This window comes from Oncorhynchus tshawytscha, linkage group LG11, assembly GCF_018296145.1.
Source record: "Oncorhynchus tshawytscha isolate Ot180627B linkage group LG11, Otsh_v2.0, whole genome shotgun sequence".
In the NCBI taxonomy this organism is placed as follows: domain Eukaryota; kingdom Metazoa; phylum Chordata; class Actinopteri; order Salmoniformes; family Salmonidae; genus Oncorhynchus; species Oncorhynchus tshawytscha.
The window spans coordinates 12521205-12539610 of NC_056439.1; the positions used below are offsets into that span (position 1 = coordinate 12521205).

Below are 18406 nucleotides of genomic sequence, written 5' to 3' on the forward strand. Positions count from 1 at the left end.
GATAAAAATTACAGACCTCTAAATGCTTTGTAAGTAGGAAAACCTGCAAAATCGGCAGTGTATCAAATACTTGTTCTCCCCACTGTATACAGAAATAGAATTTTAAAAACAGTACACTCCGCTTCCTATGCATCATGTAAATACTCAATATCTAATTTCCTTCATCTGATAAACACAGGATAGGTGTAGTATTTCATCAAATGAGAGACTTAATTTCAACCAGTAGAGAATGTCAAACACTTTATTGAAAGAAGTTCATTATCCAAGTGTTATAAATACATAATACATGCATTATAAATATTATAATTGTAATATTATAAATACAAGTTCAATCTTTACTTCAAATGCACATCTGGTGTGCATTATAAAAACAGGAAGAAAGAGGTGGCGATGAGAGAGATAAAAAGAAAGGGAAAGAGGTAAGAACAGAGCAGGGAAGACAGCATATGATTAATGAATCACAGTGTTACCCTAATATTATCTCAGTTCATCACAATTACAAAATAGTTTCTCTAGTTGTGTCTCCTAACCAGCCTTGGGCTCCCAGTCGGCCCAAAGGTTATCTTAAGAGTGGGTGAGGTGGCAATGACGGGACTGGCGATTGGCATCCTCTCTCACATCAAAACATACCTGCAGACGAGAGACAGATGGAGAGAGATAGCATGTTTAAGCCATGCTTTAAAAAAAAGTATTCTAACACTGTAAGTCATCATAATCATCAGGTGAAATGCAAAACTGACCTTGGATCATTAACTCTGGGACTACTGCATCTCTACTTATATTTCAATGTAAAGCATCTCTAATAATACTTCCTGTTAACCCGACCAAGTGACCTCACCTCTGATCACGCTGTGCCCTCTATGTTGCCAGTTCAGATGCGGGAGGGGTTCACCGACACAGCTAATATTTTTATTTTTGATTTAACTAGCCAAGTTACACACAGCTGATATAACTTATAGGGTTTAGGGAGAAGGGGAGATAGGGATGAAGTGAAGGAGAGAGACTGTTATTGAGAAAAGAAGTTAGGTAGAGACAGTGATCAACAGGAATCTGTGTGTGTGTCCACAGTAAGTGGCTGCATAATACTTTATGCTGAAAAACATGCAGACACACGAGGACAAACAATATAGCGGAGTTAAAGAAATAATGAAGTGTCTTACTATTCTCCATGGTTGGCCCTCTTGCCTACTGTTTGAAGTTGGAAGGAGCCACAGTTATACACCTGAGCCTGCACAGCACAATCCATCAATCAGATTGATACAGGAGTGTGTAGGTGTGAGTTATAGGGTGTCTAATTGTTCTACATGATTTCAATATGGGTGACTTAAAATAGTCTGTTTTGTTTTTGTACAGACATCACACCCTTACCTAAACAGCACCCTAACCTGAGAAGTAGAAATCAGTGTAATGTAGTCTATGGTGTTGCCAGGGAACAGCACCCTCTCGCTCTGCATTGTTGGACCCCATCCTTGAAACATCCTGCTGAGCAGCAGACTTCTCCTCTGGCACATGGTTTCGAGCTGCAGATCCCCAACTGGTCCTCTTGTCCATCCTCATGAAGTTATATAGGACACAGGTAGCCTTCACATGTCTGAATTCCTCCAGGAGGCAGTTCCAGATGGCCCTGGTCACCCAACCTTGCAGTGCCCTACACGGTAACTATAGGCAATCGTTTTGAAGGAATCTCCAGTTACAAGGTATCTGTAGGAATATGGAAGATAATGTTATTATTAGACTTTTACATCACCAGGTCATTGTGGATCACTAAAGTAGAACAAATCATGATAACATTGGATTGATAGATGCATGTGTAGCATGTGACAATATAGCAGGATCATATCAAGGATAGCATCACACATGAATACATAAATAACACTTGAAACTTGATGATGAGCTGATCATTTGAATCAGCTGTGCAGTGCTAAGGCAAAAACAAAAATGTGACAGGCTTTCACTGCTCTCTGTATCTGAGGACAGAAAACATCACAAGAAACAGACTTCAATATGCTCAAACTAGACAGAACTGAATATTTTGTTACTATTATCTCTGTCCTCACTTCTAGGGACTGGAACCTCACAAAAGTACCTGCCCTATCCAGAATAGCCTACTCTCTCACTTTGACAGTTGGGACTGCTATATCCTTTCACCCTCCTCCATGGTAGTTAGCTAGCTCCCTACAAATGCATTTAGTTTTTCTTAACAGTGATAAATACATCAAGATAGCCAGCTAATATGAAGTTAGGTAGCTGGTGATATTAAATCCACTTAGCCAGCCAACTATACAGTATGTAAAGTTGGCTAAATAGCTAGCTACGTTAGCAGCTCATTTGAGTTAGCCTGCACTGTAGCTAGTTAGCTAATAATACATAGTTTTTTTGTACATTTTCAACATGTATTTACTTATTTGAATATGTTCTCCCAGCCATGTGCACGATTGGAAACAGGGCAGCAAAGTTTGTTTGTCACCAGAGATTTTAGAGAATATTACTATTCAACTATTTATCCATTTAATAACCAGACCTTCATACAAACTTGCTCTGCTGAATTCTTAACGCACAATCGAACCTGCTGCTATGTGCTGTCATATGCAGATAGAACGCCCACAAGCGAGCAGCATTTAACCGCTTGCTAGTGAACACTAGCTGCTACTCGCATCACTCTTACTCGTTGCATAACTGTAGTCATATAGTGAAAATAAATCCCACCTATTCATTTGCGTAATTAGCATATTGCAATGTACGTGCGCATAGGATTTGGTCCCATTCCAAGTTCCTACGCATGTCGAGGACGGAGCGACGCACTTGTAGGCTAAGTATCTGTAGACGTCGAAGCCCCCTGCGCGCACACATGACCTATTCGTGCAAGATCTCTTGATCTCCACGCTGTAGCGATGGGTCTCACGGAAAGGCTGACGCGAGGAGCATGTACAGGACTAGTAACGTTGTGCCTGGAGTTTGAAACGAGGTGGGCTTCTATAATCACACAGACCCATTAGCCTATTAGTTATCAATGGGATCCGGCTGGCTTTCACCTACATTATTATTTGTGAAAGGGCAAATCAATGGTCTTGGTGCAGATATTTTATAATTAACCTGGTAATCAGGGTTGTAAGTATAGGCAAAGCCTATAGGAAAATAGTAGGCTATATTCTTCCCAAACAGTGCAGACTATAGACAGCAAGTAGGCTGACTTATCCTTTATTTGATTAAAAACATTATTTTAGGTACATTATTGGGGCGGCAGAGTAGCCTAGTGGTTAGAGCGTTGGACTAGTAACCGGAAGGTTCAAGCCCCCGAGCTGACAAGGTACAAATCTGTCAAACTGCCCCTGAACAGGCAGTTAACTCAAATGCATCATATGCTACAGGTCAGGCTATGAAGCAAATCCCCACCACATCATTCATCATTAATAACATCACATTTTTAAAGAATTGGCAAGTGAAGCCAAAGTCTTCAAAGTCGCATGCGCATACCAGCAACAATGTCACCTTCTCGCCCTCGCTGTTAACGTGTGCGTTTTAATGGCCTCATTGCGAGGCCTATCACATTTATCAGAACAATAAGACCTATTTTGAATTATGAAGATACATTTAAAAGCTAAGCTTAAAATTACATTGTATCATGGTTCCCACCCTAAACTGCGATAAAATGTTGGCCTAAAGAATAAATAGTAGCCTACATAAATAATGATAAATAGCTGCGATGTATGTTGTGGTGTTATTAATTAGCAGAATAATAAATATTATCTAACACCACGGTGTCATTGGAAAATGACTTGAATTTGCCCTTTAAAAGTCCCCAAGTGTTCCATTAAACTTTATTTAATGGACATGGCTAAGATTTGAACCTTAACCTAGGATATTTATTTAGCCTCGCCAATCTGTTCGACCGTCTGCATATCCATCATCCCCAAATTCTCGCGATATATAGCCCAGATATATTAGGCGGGATGGGGGCGCTTCCTCCACTTGGAGGGGCGTTGGGTTTCTTTGAGGGTGTCTTGGTGAGGACTGTCTGGAACATTTAGGGTCTGACCTCTACTCCACGAGGAGGAACTTGAAAACATGTCGGACGCGGTGGTTAGCTTCATTAAGGACTTTTTGGCCGGTGGCATTGCTGCTGCCATCTCCAAGACAGCTGTTGCTCCAATTGAGAGAGTAAAGTTGTTGCTCCAGGTAAGCCTAAGTGAGAATAATTGTTTTTCAGTCTCAGTCATAAAGTTACTATATTATTGGTTATCCATTGAGTGCGCAGAAGTCACACTTTGAGAGTTAGATTGTAATAAAATTAGATACATTTCGCAAATGCAATTCCTGCAGACAGACATGCGAAAAGCGCTTTGGAGACGTTTCTTACGCACGTGACTTGTAGCTGTCCAAGGTGCTATAGAGCTTTCTAATTGGATTCGATAAGGACTCAGGAGTTGGCCTTTCGTTCACCGAATCATATGAAACCGAATCATATGAATTTCAGGTCATTAAAGAAAAAGTACAATTTTGAATAACAAGTTAATTTATTTGATGTGTTTATATTTTTAGTGTTGATTTCAAGTACACGTAATGTTATGTTTCGATTTAATAGGATCATAATTAATTACGCCAAAATATCGATAATCGTTTGGTTATAAGAGCAGCGATATTTTGTTTAGGCCTAGGCTACAGCTAAATTTATCCAGACGCATGCAACCCAATACGCACAGACCGTGCTCAAGTGACATGAAGCAATGGCCAGTGTACAACAGCGCTGATTATAACAGAAATTGCACACATGCATTCGTACAAACCCGTGATTATTATTGAATTAAAGTGAATTAGGAATTTGTCCCAACAACAAACTCAATATTTTTAGGCTCTTGCTATAAGATAAACCTCAGTTGCTAAATACAAAGTAGGCCTAAAGCACAATGAGAAAATCCGATTGACATGCTTTTTTTTGCTTACTGAATTGAGGATAAATTTAACAATTATTTGTCTTCTGTTGTTCTGCTCTCCAGGTCCAACATGCCAGCCAACAAATCACAAAGGAAATGCAGTACAAAGGGATCATGGACTGCGTCAGGAGGATTCCCAAGGAGCAGGGCTTTATCTCCTTCTGGAGAGGCAACCTGGCCAATGTGATCCGTTACTTCCCCACCCAAGCCCTCAACTTTGCTTTCAAGGACAAGTACAAGAAGATCTTCCTTGGAGGAGTGGACCAGAAGACACAGTTCTGGCGTTGGTTTGCTGGTAACCTGGCATCTGGTGGCGCGGCAGGTGCCACCTCTCTTTGCTTCGTTTACCCACTTGACTTCGCCAGAACCAGGCTTGCGGCCGACATCGGAAAAAGCGGAGCCGAGAGAGAGTTCAGCGGTCTTGGCAGCTGTCTCAGCAAAATCTACAAAGCCGACGGTATCAAGGGTCTGTACCAGGGATTCAACGTGTCTGTCCAGGGCATCATCATCTACAGAGCTGCTTACTTCGGAGTCTACGACACAGCCAAGGGTAAGGAGCATGAGCTAACGTCAAATCATAAATCTAAGTAGCTGTTTGCAATTGGGACGTTGTTAAAAGTCGTGTATTTTACAAAGAAATAGGCGCAGAATCCCAATTATGTTGCTCTACGTCATCTTCTAGGTATGCTGCCCGACCCCAAGAACACGCACATCTTCGTCAGCTGGATGATTGCCCAGAGCGTCACCGCAGCCGCCGGTATCATTTCATACCCCTTTGACACCGTCAGACGTCGTATGATGATGCAGTCAGGACGCAAATCAGGTGAGCCAGTTGTAAGCCTAGTCGTTGATTCATATCAATGAATGGCCTACAGTAACTGATCCATGGAAATATTCCATTGGTTTTATGGACGCGCACATTACGCTTGGCAAAAGTAATTGAGTTTCCTACAGTAGGCCTATATATCGCATTTTAATGATCAATGTGTCAAATTCAATAGCGGACATCATGTACACTGGCACAATCGACTGCTGGAAGAAGATCGCCAAGAACGAGGGAGGGAAAGCCTTCTTCAAGGGGGCCTGGTCCAACGTGATCCGAGGCATGGGCGGTGCCTTCGTCTTGGTGCTCTACGACGAGATCAAAAAGTACACATAAGCATTCACAACTCCTTAAGGAAACCCTTCACCACGTCTTAATTGTATCATATAATGATAACAGCTTGGGTGAATTATCGGGGTAGATGTGTATTCTATTGAGCCAGCCCAGGAATTGGTTGCTAGTTATCCTTCTCGCCAGTGTATTTGGTCAAGTGAGCAACGCACCGACTCTGAAACCTGTATATATCTTACCCAATATGTACAAAAAAAAACACCTCCAGGTCTACCAGTTGACTGTCAAACTGGTACAGAAAAGTTTTTTTCCAATTGAATTACATGCCTACTGCAAACAGATTGCATCCACTTTTCTCAGTTCTTTCTCTCATAGTAAGCAAAAGGAATGTACTCTTCACAGCAGCTGCTGTCTACCAAGGACCTTATGTTCCTGTGTTGTGTATCTCATGTGTCCCACAATAAACATTATTTTAATAAGAATAAAGATGAAAAATACCTACTAAGCCCTCTGCTTTGGTGCATTCCTTTGTCATTCATATTTGTTTTATTGAAATATTGTAATGTATACAATATATAACATAGAGTATAACATAACAATAGGTCAAAACATTTAGGTAAGGTTTACTAGTTCCAGGCTCTGACTTGGGCTGTTATAGGGTTAGAAATATCCATCCCATTTCCTTGGGCTTCTATAGAGATCCTTCTATTGGGAGCCAACCTAGATGGGAATCATATAGCACAGTGTCTCATTAGCTGCCATACTTCATAGTCTGTTATGTATGTAACAGATGCAATACAAATCCAATATTACTCTCATTTTCTCAAATATCAGGTTTTACCAATCTATACATACACATTACTATAAATGTTGGGTGAAGGGGTGACATAAATACAAAAAATATACAAATGTATTACTTTTCATGTGCTAACCATCACAAACCAATTTATTTGAGTAAGCTTATAGTACTAATTAATTACAACTACTGATTAAGTATTTTCCTTGTTTTGTTCTCTTATGACTTATATCAAATGTATTTATAAAGCCGTTCTTACATCGTCTGATGTCACAAAGTGCTGTACACAAACCCAGCCTAAAACCCCAAACAGCAAGCAATGCAGGTGTAGAAGCACGGTGGCTAGGAAAAACTCCCTAGAAAGGCCAGAACCTAGTAAGAAACCTAGAGAGGAACCAGGCTATGAGGGGTGGCCAGTCATCTTCTGGCTGTGCCGAGTGGAGATAACAGAACATGGCCAAGATGTGCTGGGCCAGTCATCCCTGGCAGCTAGCATGTCGCTCACTTGTTGGACTTCTGACCATGACACAGCCAATCACTGGCCTATATCCCCTGCCACTGTTGTAGCCATTGTGTGTGCGCGTGTGACATTGTCATTGTGGGGGATAATTATTCATATCCACAACATGCCAGATATGCTGTCCGCTAAGTGTGTCTGCATTGGCAGTCTTTGTTGCCATGTGAGTGCTATGCGGCTAACTGGCCTACAAAAGACAGCTGCCACAAGTGGGAAAGTCCTGCGGACATTGTTTGAGCTCCTTTGACCACGGACAGACATGAGTGGTGCGGCAACAAGCAGCTTTATTGGAAAACATCAAGAAATTTGCACAGGATCACAATAAAAAAGTATGACTAATTCTCCCATGATATTCTAAAAAAGCTTTACTAGTACACAAATATCTCTCTCATTATTCATCATAATGTAACGGTTCTCTTTTGGTGAAGGAGAGTCGGACCAAAATGCGGCGTGTAGATTGCGATCCATGTTTAATCAACAAACGTAAAACACGAATCAATACAAAAACAGCCCTATCTGGTGAAAACACAGATACAGGAACAATCCCCCACAAACACACAGTGAAACCCATGCTACCTAAATATGGTTCCCAATCAGAGACAATGACTAACACCTGCCTCTGATTGAGAACCATATCAGGCCAGACATAGAAATAGACAAACTAGACATGAAACATAGAATGCCCACTCAGCTCACACCCTGACCAACCAAAACATAGAAATATACAAAGTAAACTATGGTCAGGGTGTGACACACAACAATAACAGAAACATTGATGAAAAGTTCCACTTGAACAAATTTCACAAGAGTGGAAATACAGCATGGCATACATAGTACTTCCTCTATTCACTAAGCATATTGATAGGCACCACCTGTCACGTTCTGACCTTAGTTCTTTTATTTAGGTCTTTGTTTTAGTATGGTCAGGGCGTGAGTTGGGTGGGTTGTCTATGTTGGTTTTTCTATGTTGGTTTTTGAGGTTGGCCTGGTATGGTTCTCAATCAGAGGCAGGTGTCGTTAGTTGTCTCTGATTGAGAATCATACTTCGGTAGCCTTTTTCCACCTGTGTTGCGTGGGTGTTTATTTTCTGTTCTGTGTTTGTATTTCACCATTCAGGACTGTTTTCGTTTCGTTCTCGTTTCGTTTAGTTGTTTTTGTGCAAGTATTCGTTTTCAATAAAAGAGACTCTGAATACTTACCACCACGTTGCACCTTGGTCCTCCTCTCTCTCTCCCAACGACGAGCGTTACACCACCTGCTAAGCTGACAAAATTATATATATTTTTTTTTTTATTATACCTGAACCATATTAGCTACCGGTCAAACGTTTAAGAACACCTACTCATTCAAGGCTTTTTCTTTATTTTTACTATTTTCTACATTGTAGAATAATAGTGAAGAAATCAAAACTATGAAATAACACATATGGAATCATGTAGTAACCAAAAAATGGAATGCATTACAATTAACAGGTGTGTCTTCTTAAATGTTAATTTGTGGAATTGCTTTCCTACGTTTGAGCCAGTCAGTTCTGTTGTGACAAGATATAGCCAGGCTATATCTTCCATTACAACAGAAGTACAGTTCACAATACTTTATAGCAGCTAGAATTGGTCCTGGGTAGCAATAGTGACACAGTTTTATGAGAACGGTTGTATAACGGCAACACAATATCATTCTTACATCATATAGGACTGGTTTCCCGGACCCAACTTAAACGTACTCCTGGACTAAAAAGTATTCTCCAAGGAAAAATAAATAAATAAAAAGTTCAATTGAAAGTTCTTCAAGGCTTATTCTACATCTGGGAAACAGCCAATCAGTGTCAGATCCCTTTATTTACGAGTATTGTGTGCTAAAACAGAATCACTGGACAAGTGCATGATCAGAGCACAATGGAGATTTAGTTTCGACAAAGTGTGACCACTTTCCGGCTTCGCACCTCTCTGACACAGATCCTTCATTGTGAGGGACACTCCTAACAAACTCAACATAACCATCTGGGGGAAGAATGTCAAACTGACCTTGGATCAGTGTTTAGGGGCAAGTAATTGCCTTATTGGTAAGGTCTTGGTAAGGTGGGGAGTTGGGGAATGGTGCTCCTCCCTGAGCACAGCTCTCAGGACCAGGTTGCCGGGACGCTGCCGCACTGGCATGCCTGGGTAGGGGTGTGGCGGCGATAGCGATGGCATATGATGCCCTGGCACTGTGGTGGTGGTTGGTACTGCCAGGCCTGGGCATCTTTCCTGAAGAAACAACAAGACAACAGGGGTCAATACTATCACTAATACATTAATACACCCACTAATACATTGGGGAGGCAGGGTAGCCTAGTGGTTAGAGCGTTGGACTAGGAACCGGGAGGTTGCAAGTTCAAACCCCTGAGCTGACAAGGTACAAATCTGTCGTTCTGCTCCTGAACAGGCAGTTAACCCACTGTTCCTAGGCCATCATTGAAAATAAGAATTTGTTCTTAACTGACTTGCCTAGTTAAATAAAGGTACAACTAGTATAATAAGTATAAGGTACATATAATAAAGGTACTACTAGTATTACTATACTACACAAATTATGTACTACCTTCTACCAAATTGAACTCCCTCAATGTAAAAAGATATGGGCTATGTACATTTGAGTACTACAGTACATCACAATTGACATTTGTGAGCTAAATATAATCCATGGGGGAAAAACAAACAAAAACAGCTGTGAGCAATTGTTATAATTTTGTGCACTTTAAACACATCATCTCCCACCATCTGGGAAAATGACATTTAAAAAAAACTCTGATTGGTGATGTTAATATAAAACTATATAGTCATCAAGATCAAGACACTAAATTGATTGCTTTAAACAGATTCAAATCTTCGGTTTGGTACCGTTGTGAAATTCAAACTCAAATGGCAAGGGAAAATAGGAGTGCTCTCTTTATAAAAGCCCCTGTTCACAGCAAATTGTCCCAGTTCCATTGATTTCCATGCAATATTGACGCACTATTGATTACAGTAGAACAAGCTAATCAATTTCAGTCTGGAGTGACTGCTTCGTAAATGTTGACGCGTGTTACGGTGACCGTATTACCGCCACACACCATAAAGGTGACCGAGTGAACGTGACGCTGCTGATGGTCTTTAGTAGCCTACCAAACTTGCTAATGGCCTGGTACTCAGCACTCAATTGTCACTCTAATTACTCTGACATCAATGGAAATGTGATCAAAAATCGAATCAAACACTTCATGAGAGCCCATGATCTCATATTGCACAACATTTCTATAGGCTATGCAATTGCGTGAGAAAACAGAGTGATGGCATCTATTAAAAGAGGAGGATCCCATCATCTTTCTACAGGCTACTATATTTATTTCTCAACTTTCCTAATATTGAACCACAGGAAAAGCACGTTGCTTGCCCCTCCATTTTACAAACAGGATTAAAGTATAGCCAATTGTGAATTATATATTATCCTGGAATGGGAATGGGCTACTTTTTCAAAAAAGTTCAGTCTCTCGATGTGCAAAACTGATAGAGACATACCCCAAGCGACTTACAGCTGTAATCGCAGCAAAAAGGTGGCGCTACAAAGTATTTTAATTTAAGGGGGCTGAATAATTTTGCACGTCCAATTTTTCAGTTTTTGATTTGTTAAAAAGTTTGAAATATCCAATAAATGTCGTTCCACTTCATGATTGTGTCCCACTTGTTGTTGATTCTTCACAAAAAAATACAGTTTTATATCTTTATGTTTGAAGCCTGAAATGTGGCAAAAGGTCGCAAAGTTCAAGGGGGCCGAATACTTTCGCAAGGCACTGTAGAGCCTAACTGGCATACATACGCAGCATGTGAGTTTGAAGTTTGGGGAAGATTTTCTCCATAAAAATGTACCTTTATAATAAAAGCATTACATGCATAATTTGCAGTTACTTTTGATAATGGTGTTATCCCGCTAATGGAACATTCACGTTTATAGCCTACTGTTGTGCGCATTGCTGCACTTATAATGTGACGAAATAGCCTAATAGGTTATCAACATTTTAAGCTAAATGTTCTGATCAGTTGCATCAGCCTCATTGCGTAAAACAGTTTTTGAGATGCTAGTGGTTGTATTAATTTGGAATCGATCACATCCCACAACAGACCCAGACTATGTTTGGAATATTTATATCTCACACAGAATAGGTCAATTTTTGTACTATTGGGGCAGCCCAGCCTCACATCCAATTCGCACATATATGTACAAAATGTATTTCAGCAGATTTCGTGCGTTTTTGTGCATTTTTGTGTGGTTCAATTCGTGCGAAAAGACACGAATTTAACTAGTAGGCACACAAGCCTTTGCAACAACCATATACGCGACTATACCTTACCCTAACCTTAACCCTAACCTTAACCATTCTACTAACTATACCTAACTCCAACTGGACCTAACCCTAATCCCCACCCTACGGACAGACGACTCTTTAACCTAACCAATGGGTCAATCTACAAGTGGGCAACCATGGGGCCCACAACTTTGGCCGGCACGAATTAAGGAGCACATAAATTCGTGTCTTTTCTCACGAATTAAGGTAGAAAAACGCACGAAATTTGCTGAAATGCATTTTGTACATATAGCTGAAATGCATTTTGTACATATATGTACGAATTGATTGTGAGACTGTGTTGATTGGGGATAGTAGATTGATATAGGCTAGTGCTTTTGCTGTCCGTTAATCCTAATCATCTTGTTTGCTGGCAACAAGTACATGTGGACAGTTCTTCCAATATTTTCAATATGCGCCTCGGAATTGGATAAGGACGCACGCATTTGCGTCCCTGATGTGTCTGTTTTCACTTGTAGTCTTTAAGAAAGACCCGGATCACGTGACAGAGAGCCATGTGAGTGAGAGGTGCTTCGAAGCAAGCAGCATGCAGGGAGAAGGGAATTATAATTATAACGGCCACTGGCTGCAAATGGCATGGATTTTTTTAGGGGGCATTACAGCCAAACAAAGGGGATGCATTATCAAGTGCTTGTCAAATTGTGAATGAGAGAGAGACTGATGAAGCCTGCACAAAAAAACTAAGCAGAGTTAATGCCTTTCATGCAACTTTTTTCAAATCATCATTAGAGGTCGCATCATGCAGCCTTAGAATGCATTAAAAATCAAAACATATCATAACTAAAGTTACATTAGTAACTCTAAATGAAGCATATATGAGTACCTGTTTCTTTGTTAACCTATCAACACAGAATAGCCACATGTGCTCACTCCCTCAAATCGTTTGGAGAAAATAACCTTTCTATTTTATTCAATTGCATTCTTCATACTATACAATAATGCCATGGAATTCTAAGAAAATCTCATCTGCTAAATGAACTAGTGTAGCCAACATGGCATAGCCAGCTCAGTACCTAACATAAGGACAACTCACAGTATGCGATTCTGTTCTTCTGAAACAGACTACATTTTCTCCATATCATGTTTCTTTAGACCTGTCTAAAATAAATAATGAATTTATTGTGAAGGTTTAGGCTATACTACATGGATTTATTAGACTTTTTAAAATGTAGATGCTCCAAAGGTCTGCATCAGTGGCTTGTAAGCCAGAAGATGCGGAAACCAAAAGATGCTAAATGTGTTTATGTTAATAGACGGTCAATTACAGTGAGACTGGCAGTTATTTGCTTGACAATCACCGGCTGATGAAATGTTGTGACGGCCACAACCCTATGTATGTGTAGTTACTAATTTACCAATATACAAGTAATCTGAACACAAGTGTGACACGTGTGTATACAGTAGGGAGTCATTTTTACGTTTTGGTCTTCAAAATATCACAACTTATGTTAGCATATTATTTATGAATTTGGACATGTAAAACCGGTGTTTTGACACTCGGCTACAGTATAAATAATACATGACAACAGGAAGCAGCAACAGTATAATTTTCAACTTATGTTTTAGGAATATAAATATAAATGTTAACATAATTTTTCAACATGATTCTACTTCATCATGTAAAAGAATTGTGAAAATAAGTTTGTCCTGGCTACATTGGAAGTGCTCAGTACCTATGATCTCGAAAACATGACATGCTAAAAAAAAAAAGATTATTAACAGTGGACTAAATACCAAAAGACATTTTGAGTAAAGTGATCCTTTAAAATAAAATAAATAAAAGATGCAAATTCAGTCTCTCTTAAGGAATGACTGAAATAAGTATGGTCTTAGTGCTTCTACATCTGCATTGCTTGCTGTTTGGGGTTTTAGGCTGGGTTTCTGTACAGCACTTTGAGATATCAGCTGATGTACGAAGGGCTATATAAATACATTTGATTTGATTTGATCTTAGGGCTATTGAGAGCTATTGAGCATCAGTTCTTCAGAGAGGTTACCTGCTGACGTTCTGCTGGAGGTCCGTTCCATATTGGAGGGCGATCTGTCTATGGCAGAGAGCGTGGTGGCGATGCCCAGGTATCCGGCCTGGCACTGGTAGTCTGCCAGCTTCTCTGCCTTCTTCATGCCCCGGGTGGGCCTCACTGACTCTAGCCTCAGCAGGAAAGGCTGGTGAGAAAGGGTGATAACAATTTATGTGAAGGGTACCTGTATAATGTCTTTCTAAGACAGAGAAGAATGGGAGAAACTCCCAAAATACAGGTGTCCCAAGCTTGTAGCTTCATATCCAAGAAGTCTCAAGGCTGTAATAGCTGCCAAAGGTGCTTTAACAAAGTACTGACTAAAGGGTCTGAATACTAATGTAAATATTATATATATATATTTCCTTTGTCATTTTGAAGTATTATGTGTAGATTGATGAGGACTTTGAATTTTTAAAATATATTTTAGAATAAGGCTGTTACGTAACAAAATGTGGAAAGAGTCATGGTGTCCAAAAATGGATATAGCAACTGTTGATTGCCCCTTTCCAAGGCAAACTCAGCGAAATGATGTTGCCACGAGCAGATGAGCCAGGGCACCAAAACAGCGGAGAAGTTGATCTTCGCGCTTTAGCGCTCTTGGTTGATGCCGGAAATTGATCCACTATGCTGTTTACTTTCTGCATCTAGTCATATCGCTGACTCTACCTTTAACGCATGATTTACAAAAGATAACGGTATCTCAATTTGTGACAGTCGCAAAGTATGTGCTGGTAGTTGGGTAAAAACACAACATATGTACATTAACTGTGAACACAGTTATGTCTACTGCACAGCTTTTGTATGTGTGTGAGTGAGAGAAAGAGAGAGTACTAAATTCAACTTATGTTGCGCAGTAGTTCATTCAGAGATGGATTTGGTTAAATCCGGTAAATAAACATGAGCATGCAGAGGAGGTTCTATGATGTCATAGATCCCACATCGACCCCCACACCCCTTTTCCATTCCTTGTTATATTACACGAGAGCAACCCTTTGCTCCTCTCCCTAATTTAACTGGTTGGTTGGCCCTTAGCCATGACCTTGCCCTTATTGGAAGAGCATGGCATGAGTTTACAGAAACTCTTCCTTACACACAGTCCACACTAATAAAAACTACTTGACCCCTCCGATCATGTTCAATAGCTAGGTCTCTTGCAAATAGATTTTATTTCAATGAGAAACTGAATAAATAAAAGTGAAAATTGAACTTAAGTATTAGCCAAATACATTACCAAAACACAAAGAAATTGGTCATTATGGCAAGATCATATGGCATTTTTATATACATTTCAATGATCTAATATGACTTCTCATACACTTTGAGTAGACCGTTCATGTAGAAACAGAAATGTTTCCAAGGCCATACCACCAGAGACCTTAATGAAACCGGGAGAGAGGATAGTGAGCCTTGAAAATCAGAGGTAAAAACGAGAAGAAATAACCAGTGGTCGGCCAGTAGCTCATAATGTAATGTGCAGTCACACTCCCACCAACAAGCCCTTTGGAGAGAATCTTAGTAAGTGAGACCGTCAGGAAGAAATAGGAATGGAATCAGGGGAAAGGGTAAGAATGGTCTCGCATATTACATAGGAGGCAGAACTGACCGGTACTATATCTAAACCCCTTGCTAGAAAATATATAGAAAATGTTTTGTGTAAACCAATACAATCTCTCAGACAGTGTGTATAACAATATCATAAAACTGGCATAGAGCCAGGTAAGGACAAGGTATTCATATTTCTCTCAGGTCACACTTTGGATAGTCTCAAATTATAATCTACAGATGGTCAAACTATCTTTTTGATATGCAAGAGTGTGAAGGAGAGGAAACTCATCAAGAGGAGGAGGCGAGTAAGAGAGCGAGAGCAAGAGAGAGAGAGAGTGAAAGAGAGCACTGCAAGACAGCTACAGTACTGTACAGCCTGTTCCAGCCAGCATACTGACTGCTCATTGCACAATAACAATGGGAGGTTTGGAGATAAAAGGGTGACTTTTTGACATATAGGATGACACATTACTAATCACTGCAAACAACGAGCATTTGGGGATCAATTCCCAATTTCTTTTTACAAATTAATACAAAGTTAAAGCTGAAATGTCTTGAGTCATTAAGTATTCAATCCCTTTGTTATGGCAAGCCTAAATAAGAGCAGGAGTCACATAATAAGTTGCATTGTCTCACTGTGTGTGCAATAATAGTGGTTTACATAATTTTTTAATGACTACGTAATCTTTGTACCCCACACATGCAATTATCTGTAAAGTCCCTCCGTCGGGTAGTAGTGAATTTCAAAAACAGATTCAACCACAAAGAACAGGGAGGTTTTTCAATGCCTCGCAAAGGGCGCTTATTGGTAGACGGGTGGAAAATAAAATATACACCACCGTTTCTTGAGTTTGGGGTCACTTAGAAATGTCCTTGTTTTTGAAAGAAAATCACATTTTTTGTCCATTAAAATAACATCAAATTGATCAGAAATACAGTGTAGACATTGTTAATGTTGTAAATGACTATTGTAGCTGGAAACAGCAGATTTTTCAAATGGAATATCTACATAGGTGTACAGAGGCCCATTATCAGCAACCATCACTCCTGTGTTCCAATGGCAAGTTGTGTTAGCTAATCCAAGTTTATCATTTTAAAAGGCTAATTGATCATTAGAAAACCTTTTTGCAATTATGTTAGCACAGCTGAAAACTGTTGTTCTGATTAAAGAAGCAATAAAATTGGCCTCCTTTAGACTAGTTGAGTATCTGGAGCATCAGCATTTGTGGGTTCGATTACAGGCTTAAAATGGGCAGAAATAAAGTCCTTCCTTCTGAAACAATTTATTCTTATTCTATTCCCTGCGAGAAATTGACCAGATACTGAAGATCTGGTACAACGCTGTGTACTACTCCCTTCACAGAACAGCTCACACTGGCCCTAACCAGAAAAGAAAGAGGAGTGGGAGGCCCCGGTGCACAAGTGAGGTAGAGGACAAGTACATTAGTGTCTAGTTTGAGAAACAGACGCCTCACGAGTCCTCAACTGGCAGCTTCATTAAATAGTACCCGCAAAACACCAGTCTCAATGTCAACAGTGAAGAGGCGACTCCGGGATGCTGGCCTTCTAGGCAGAGTTCCTTTGTCCTTTGCCCATCTTAATCTTTTCTTTTTATTGGCCAGTCTGAGATATGGCTTTTTCTTTGCAACTCTGCCTAGAACGCCAGCATCCCGGAGTCACCTCTTCACTGTTGACGTTGAGACTGTTCCTTGGTGTCCACATCACCAACAAACTATTATGGTCCAAACACACCAAGACAGTCATGAAGAGGGCACAACAACACCATTTCCCCCTCAGGAGACTGAAAAGATTTGGCATGGGTCCCCAGATCCTCAAAAAATTCTACAGTTGCATCATCGAGAGCATCCTGAGCAGTTGCATCACCATCTGCTATGTCAACTGCTCAGTATCCGACCGTAAGGCGCAACAGAGGGTAGTGCTTACGTCCCAGTACATCACTGGGGTCAAGCTTCCTGCCATCCAGGACCTATATCCTATGCGGTGTCAGAGGAAGGCCCATAAAATTGTCAAAGACTCCAGTCACCCAAGTAATAGACTTTTCTCTCCGCTACCGCACGGCAAGCAGTACCGGAGTACCAAGTCTAAGTCCAAAAGGCTCCTTAACAGCTTCTACCCCCAAGCTAATAAGACTGCTAAACAATGAATCAAATGGCCACCCAGAAAATGTACATTGACCCCCGCTACTACTCGCTATTTATTATCTATGCATTTTATTACCTTTATCCCTACCTACATGTACAAATGACCTCTACTAATCTGTACTCCCACACATTGATTCGGTACCGGTACCCCCTGTATATAGCCTCAATATTGTTATTTTATTGTGCTACATTTTTATTTAAAAAAATGTTACTTTAGTTTATTTAGTAAACATTTTCTTAACTATATTTATTGAACTGCATTGTTGGTTAAGGGCTTGCAAGTAAGCATTTCACAGAATACCTGCTGTATTCAGCGCATGTGACAAATACAATTTGATTTGAATATCCTTTTGAGCATGGTGAAGTTACTAAGTACACTTTGGATGATGTATCAATTTTTTATTTATCTGTTACTTTACCTGGTAAGTTGACTGAGAACACATTCTGATTTGCAGCAACGACCTGGGGAATAGTTACAGGGGAGAGGAGGGGGATGAATGAGCTAATTGTAAACTGGGGCTTATTAGGTGACCATGATGGTTTGAGGGCCAGATTGGGAATTTAACCAGGACACCCCTACAATAAGTGCCATGGGATCTTTAATGACCTCAGAGTCAGGACACCCTTTTAAGGTCCCATCCAAAAGACAGCACCCTACACAGGGCAGTGTCCCCAAACACTGCCATGCGATATTGGGGGACTTTTTTTTTTTAGACCAGAGGAAAGAGTGCCTCCTACTGCACTCCAACACCACTTCCAGCAGCACCTGGTCTCCCATCCAATAACTGACCAGGACCAACCCTGCTTAGCTTCAGAAGCAAGCAAGCAGTGGTATGCCAGGTGGTATGCTGCTGACAAATATACCCAGTTACTATAAAGATACAGGCGTCCTTCCTAGGAAGGAAACCATTGAGGAAGGAAACCAGGCCAATGATGACT

The 18406-nt window shown here is 40.4% G+C and overlaps 2 protein-coding genes across 2 annotated transcripts in view; one reads left to right on the forward strand and one right to left on the reverse strand.

The window, feature by feature from the left end:
* Positions 1-379: 379 nt before the first annotated feature.
* LOC112262421 overlaps positions 380-18406 on the reverse strand; it is a 29994-nt gene continuing 11967 nt past the window's right edge. The window contains exons 5-8 of the mRNA XM_042330602.1: positions 13737-13905; positions 9383-9604; positions 8558-8621; positions 380-1701 (exon numbers count right to left, since the gene is read on the reverse strand). Of these exons, the coding sequence (XP_042186536.1) occupies positions 9478-9604; positions 13737-13905 (296 nt within the window). The 3' untranslated portion in view covers positions 380-1701; positions 8558-8621; positions 9383-9477. The remainder of the gene's footprint in view (positions 1702-8557; positions 8622-9382; positions 9605-13736; positions 13906-18406) is intronic.
* LOC112261444 (ADP/ATP translocase 2-like) lies at positions 3957-6550 on the forward strand. The gene is made up of 4 exons (XM_024436770.2): positions 3957-4176; positions 4995-5481; positions 5614-5754; positions 5933-6550. The coding sequence occupies exons 1-4, from the start codon at positions 4066-4068 to the stop codon at positions 6088-6090; spliced, it is 897 nt and encodes a 298-aa protein (XP_024292538.1). The 5' UTR covers positions 3957-4065; the 3' UTR covers positions 6091-6550.

Excerpts from the sequence above, each read along its gene's own strand:
- LOC112261444 (XM_024436770.2), top strand. The coding sequence starts at position 4,066 with ATGTCGGACGCGGTGGTTAGCTTCATTAAGGACTTTTTGGCCGGTGGC. Across the intron at positions 5,482-5,613 it reads AGTCTACGACACAGCCAAGG|GTATGCTGCCCGACCCCAAG; the intron begins GTAAGGAGCATG and ends GTCATCTTCTAG. Across the intron at positions 5,755-5,932 it reads GCAGTCAGGACGCAAATCAG|CGGACATCATGTACACTGGC; the intron begins GTGAGCCAGTTG and ends CAAATTCAATAG.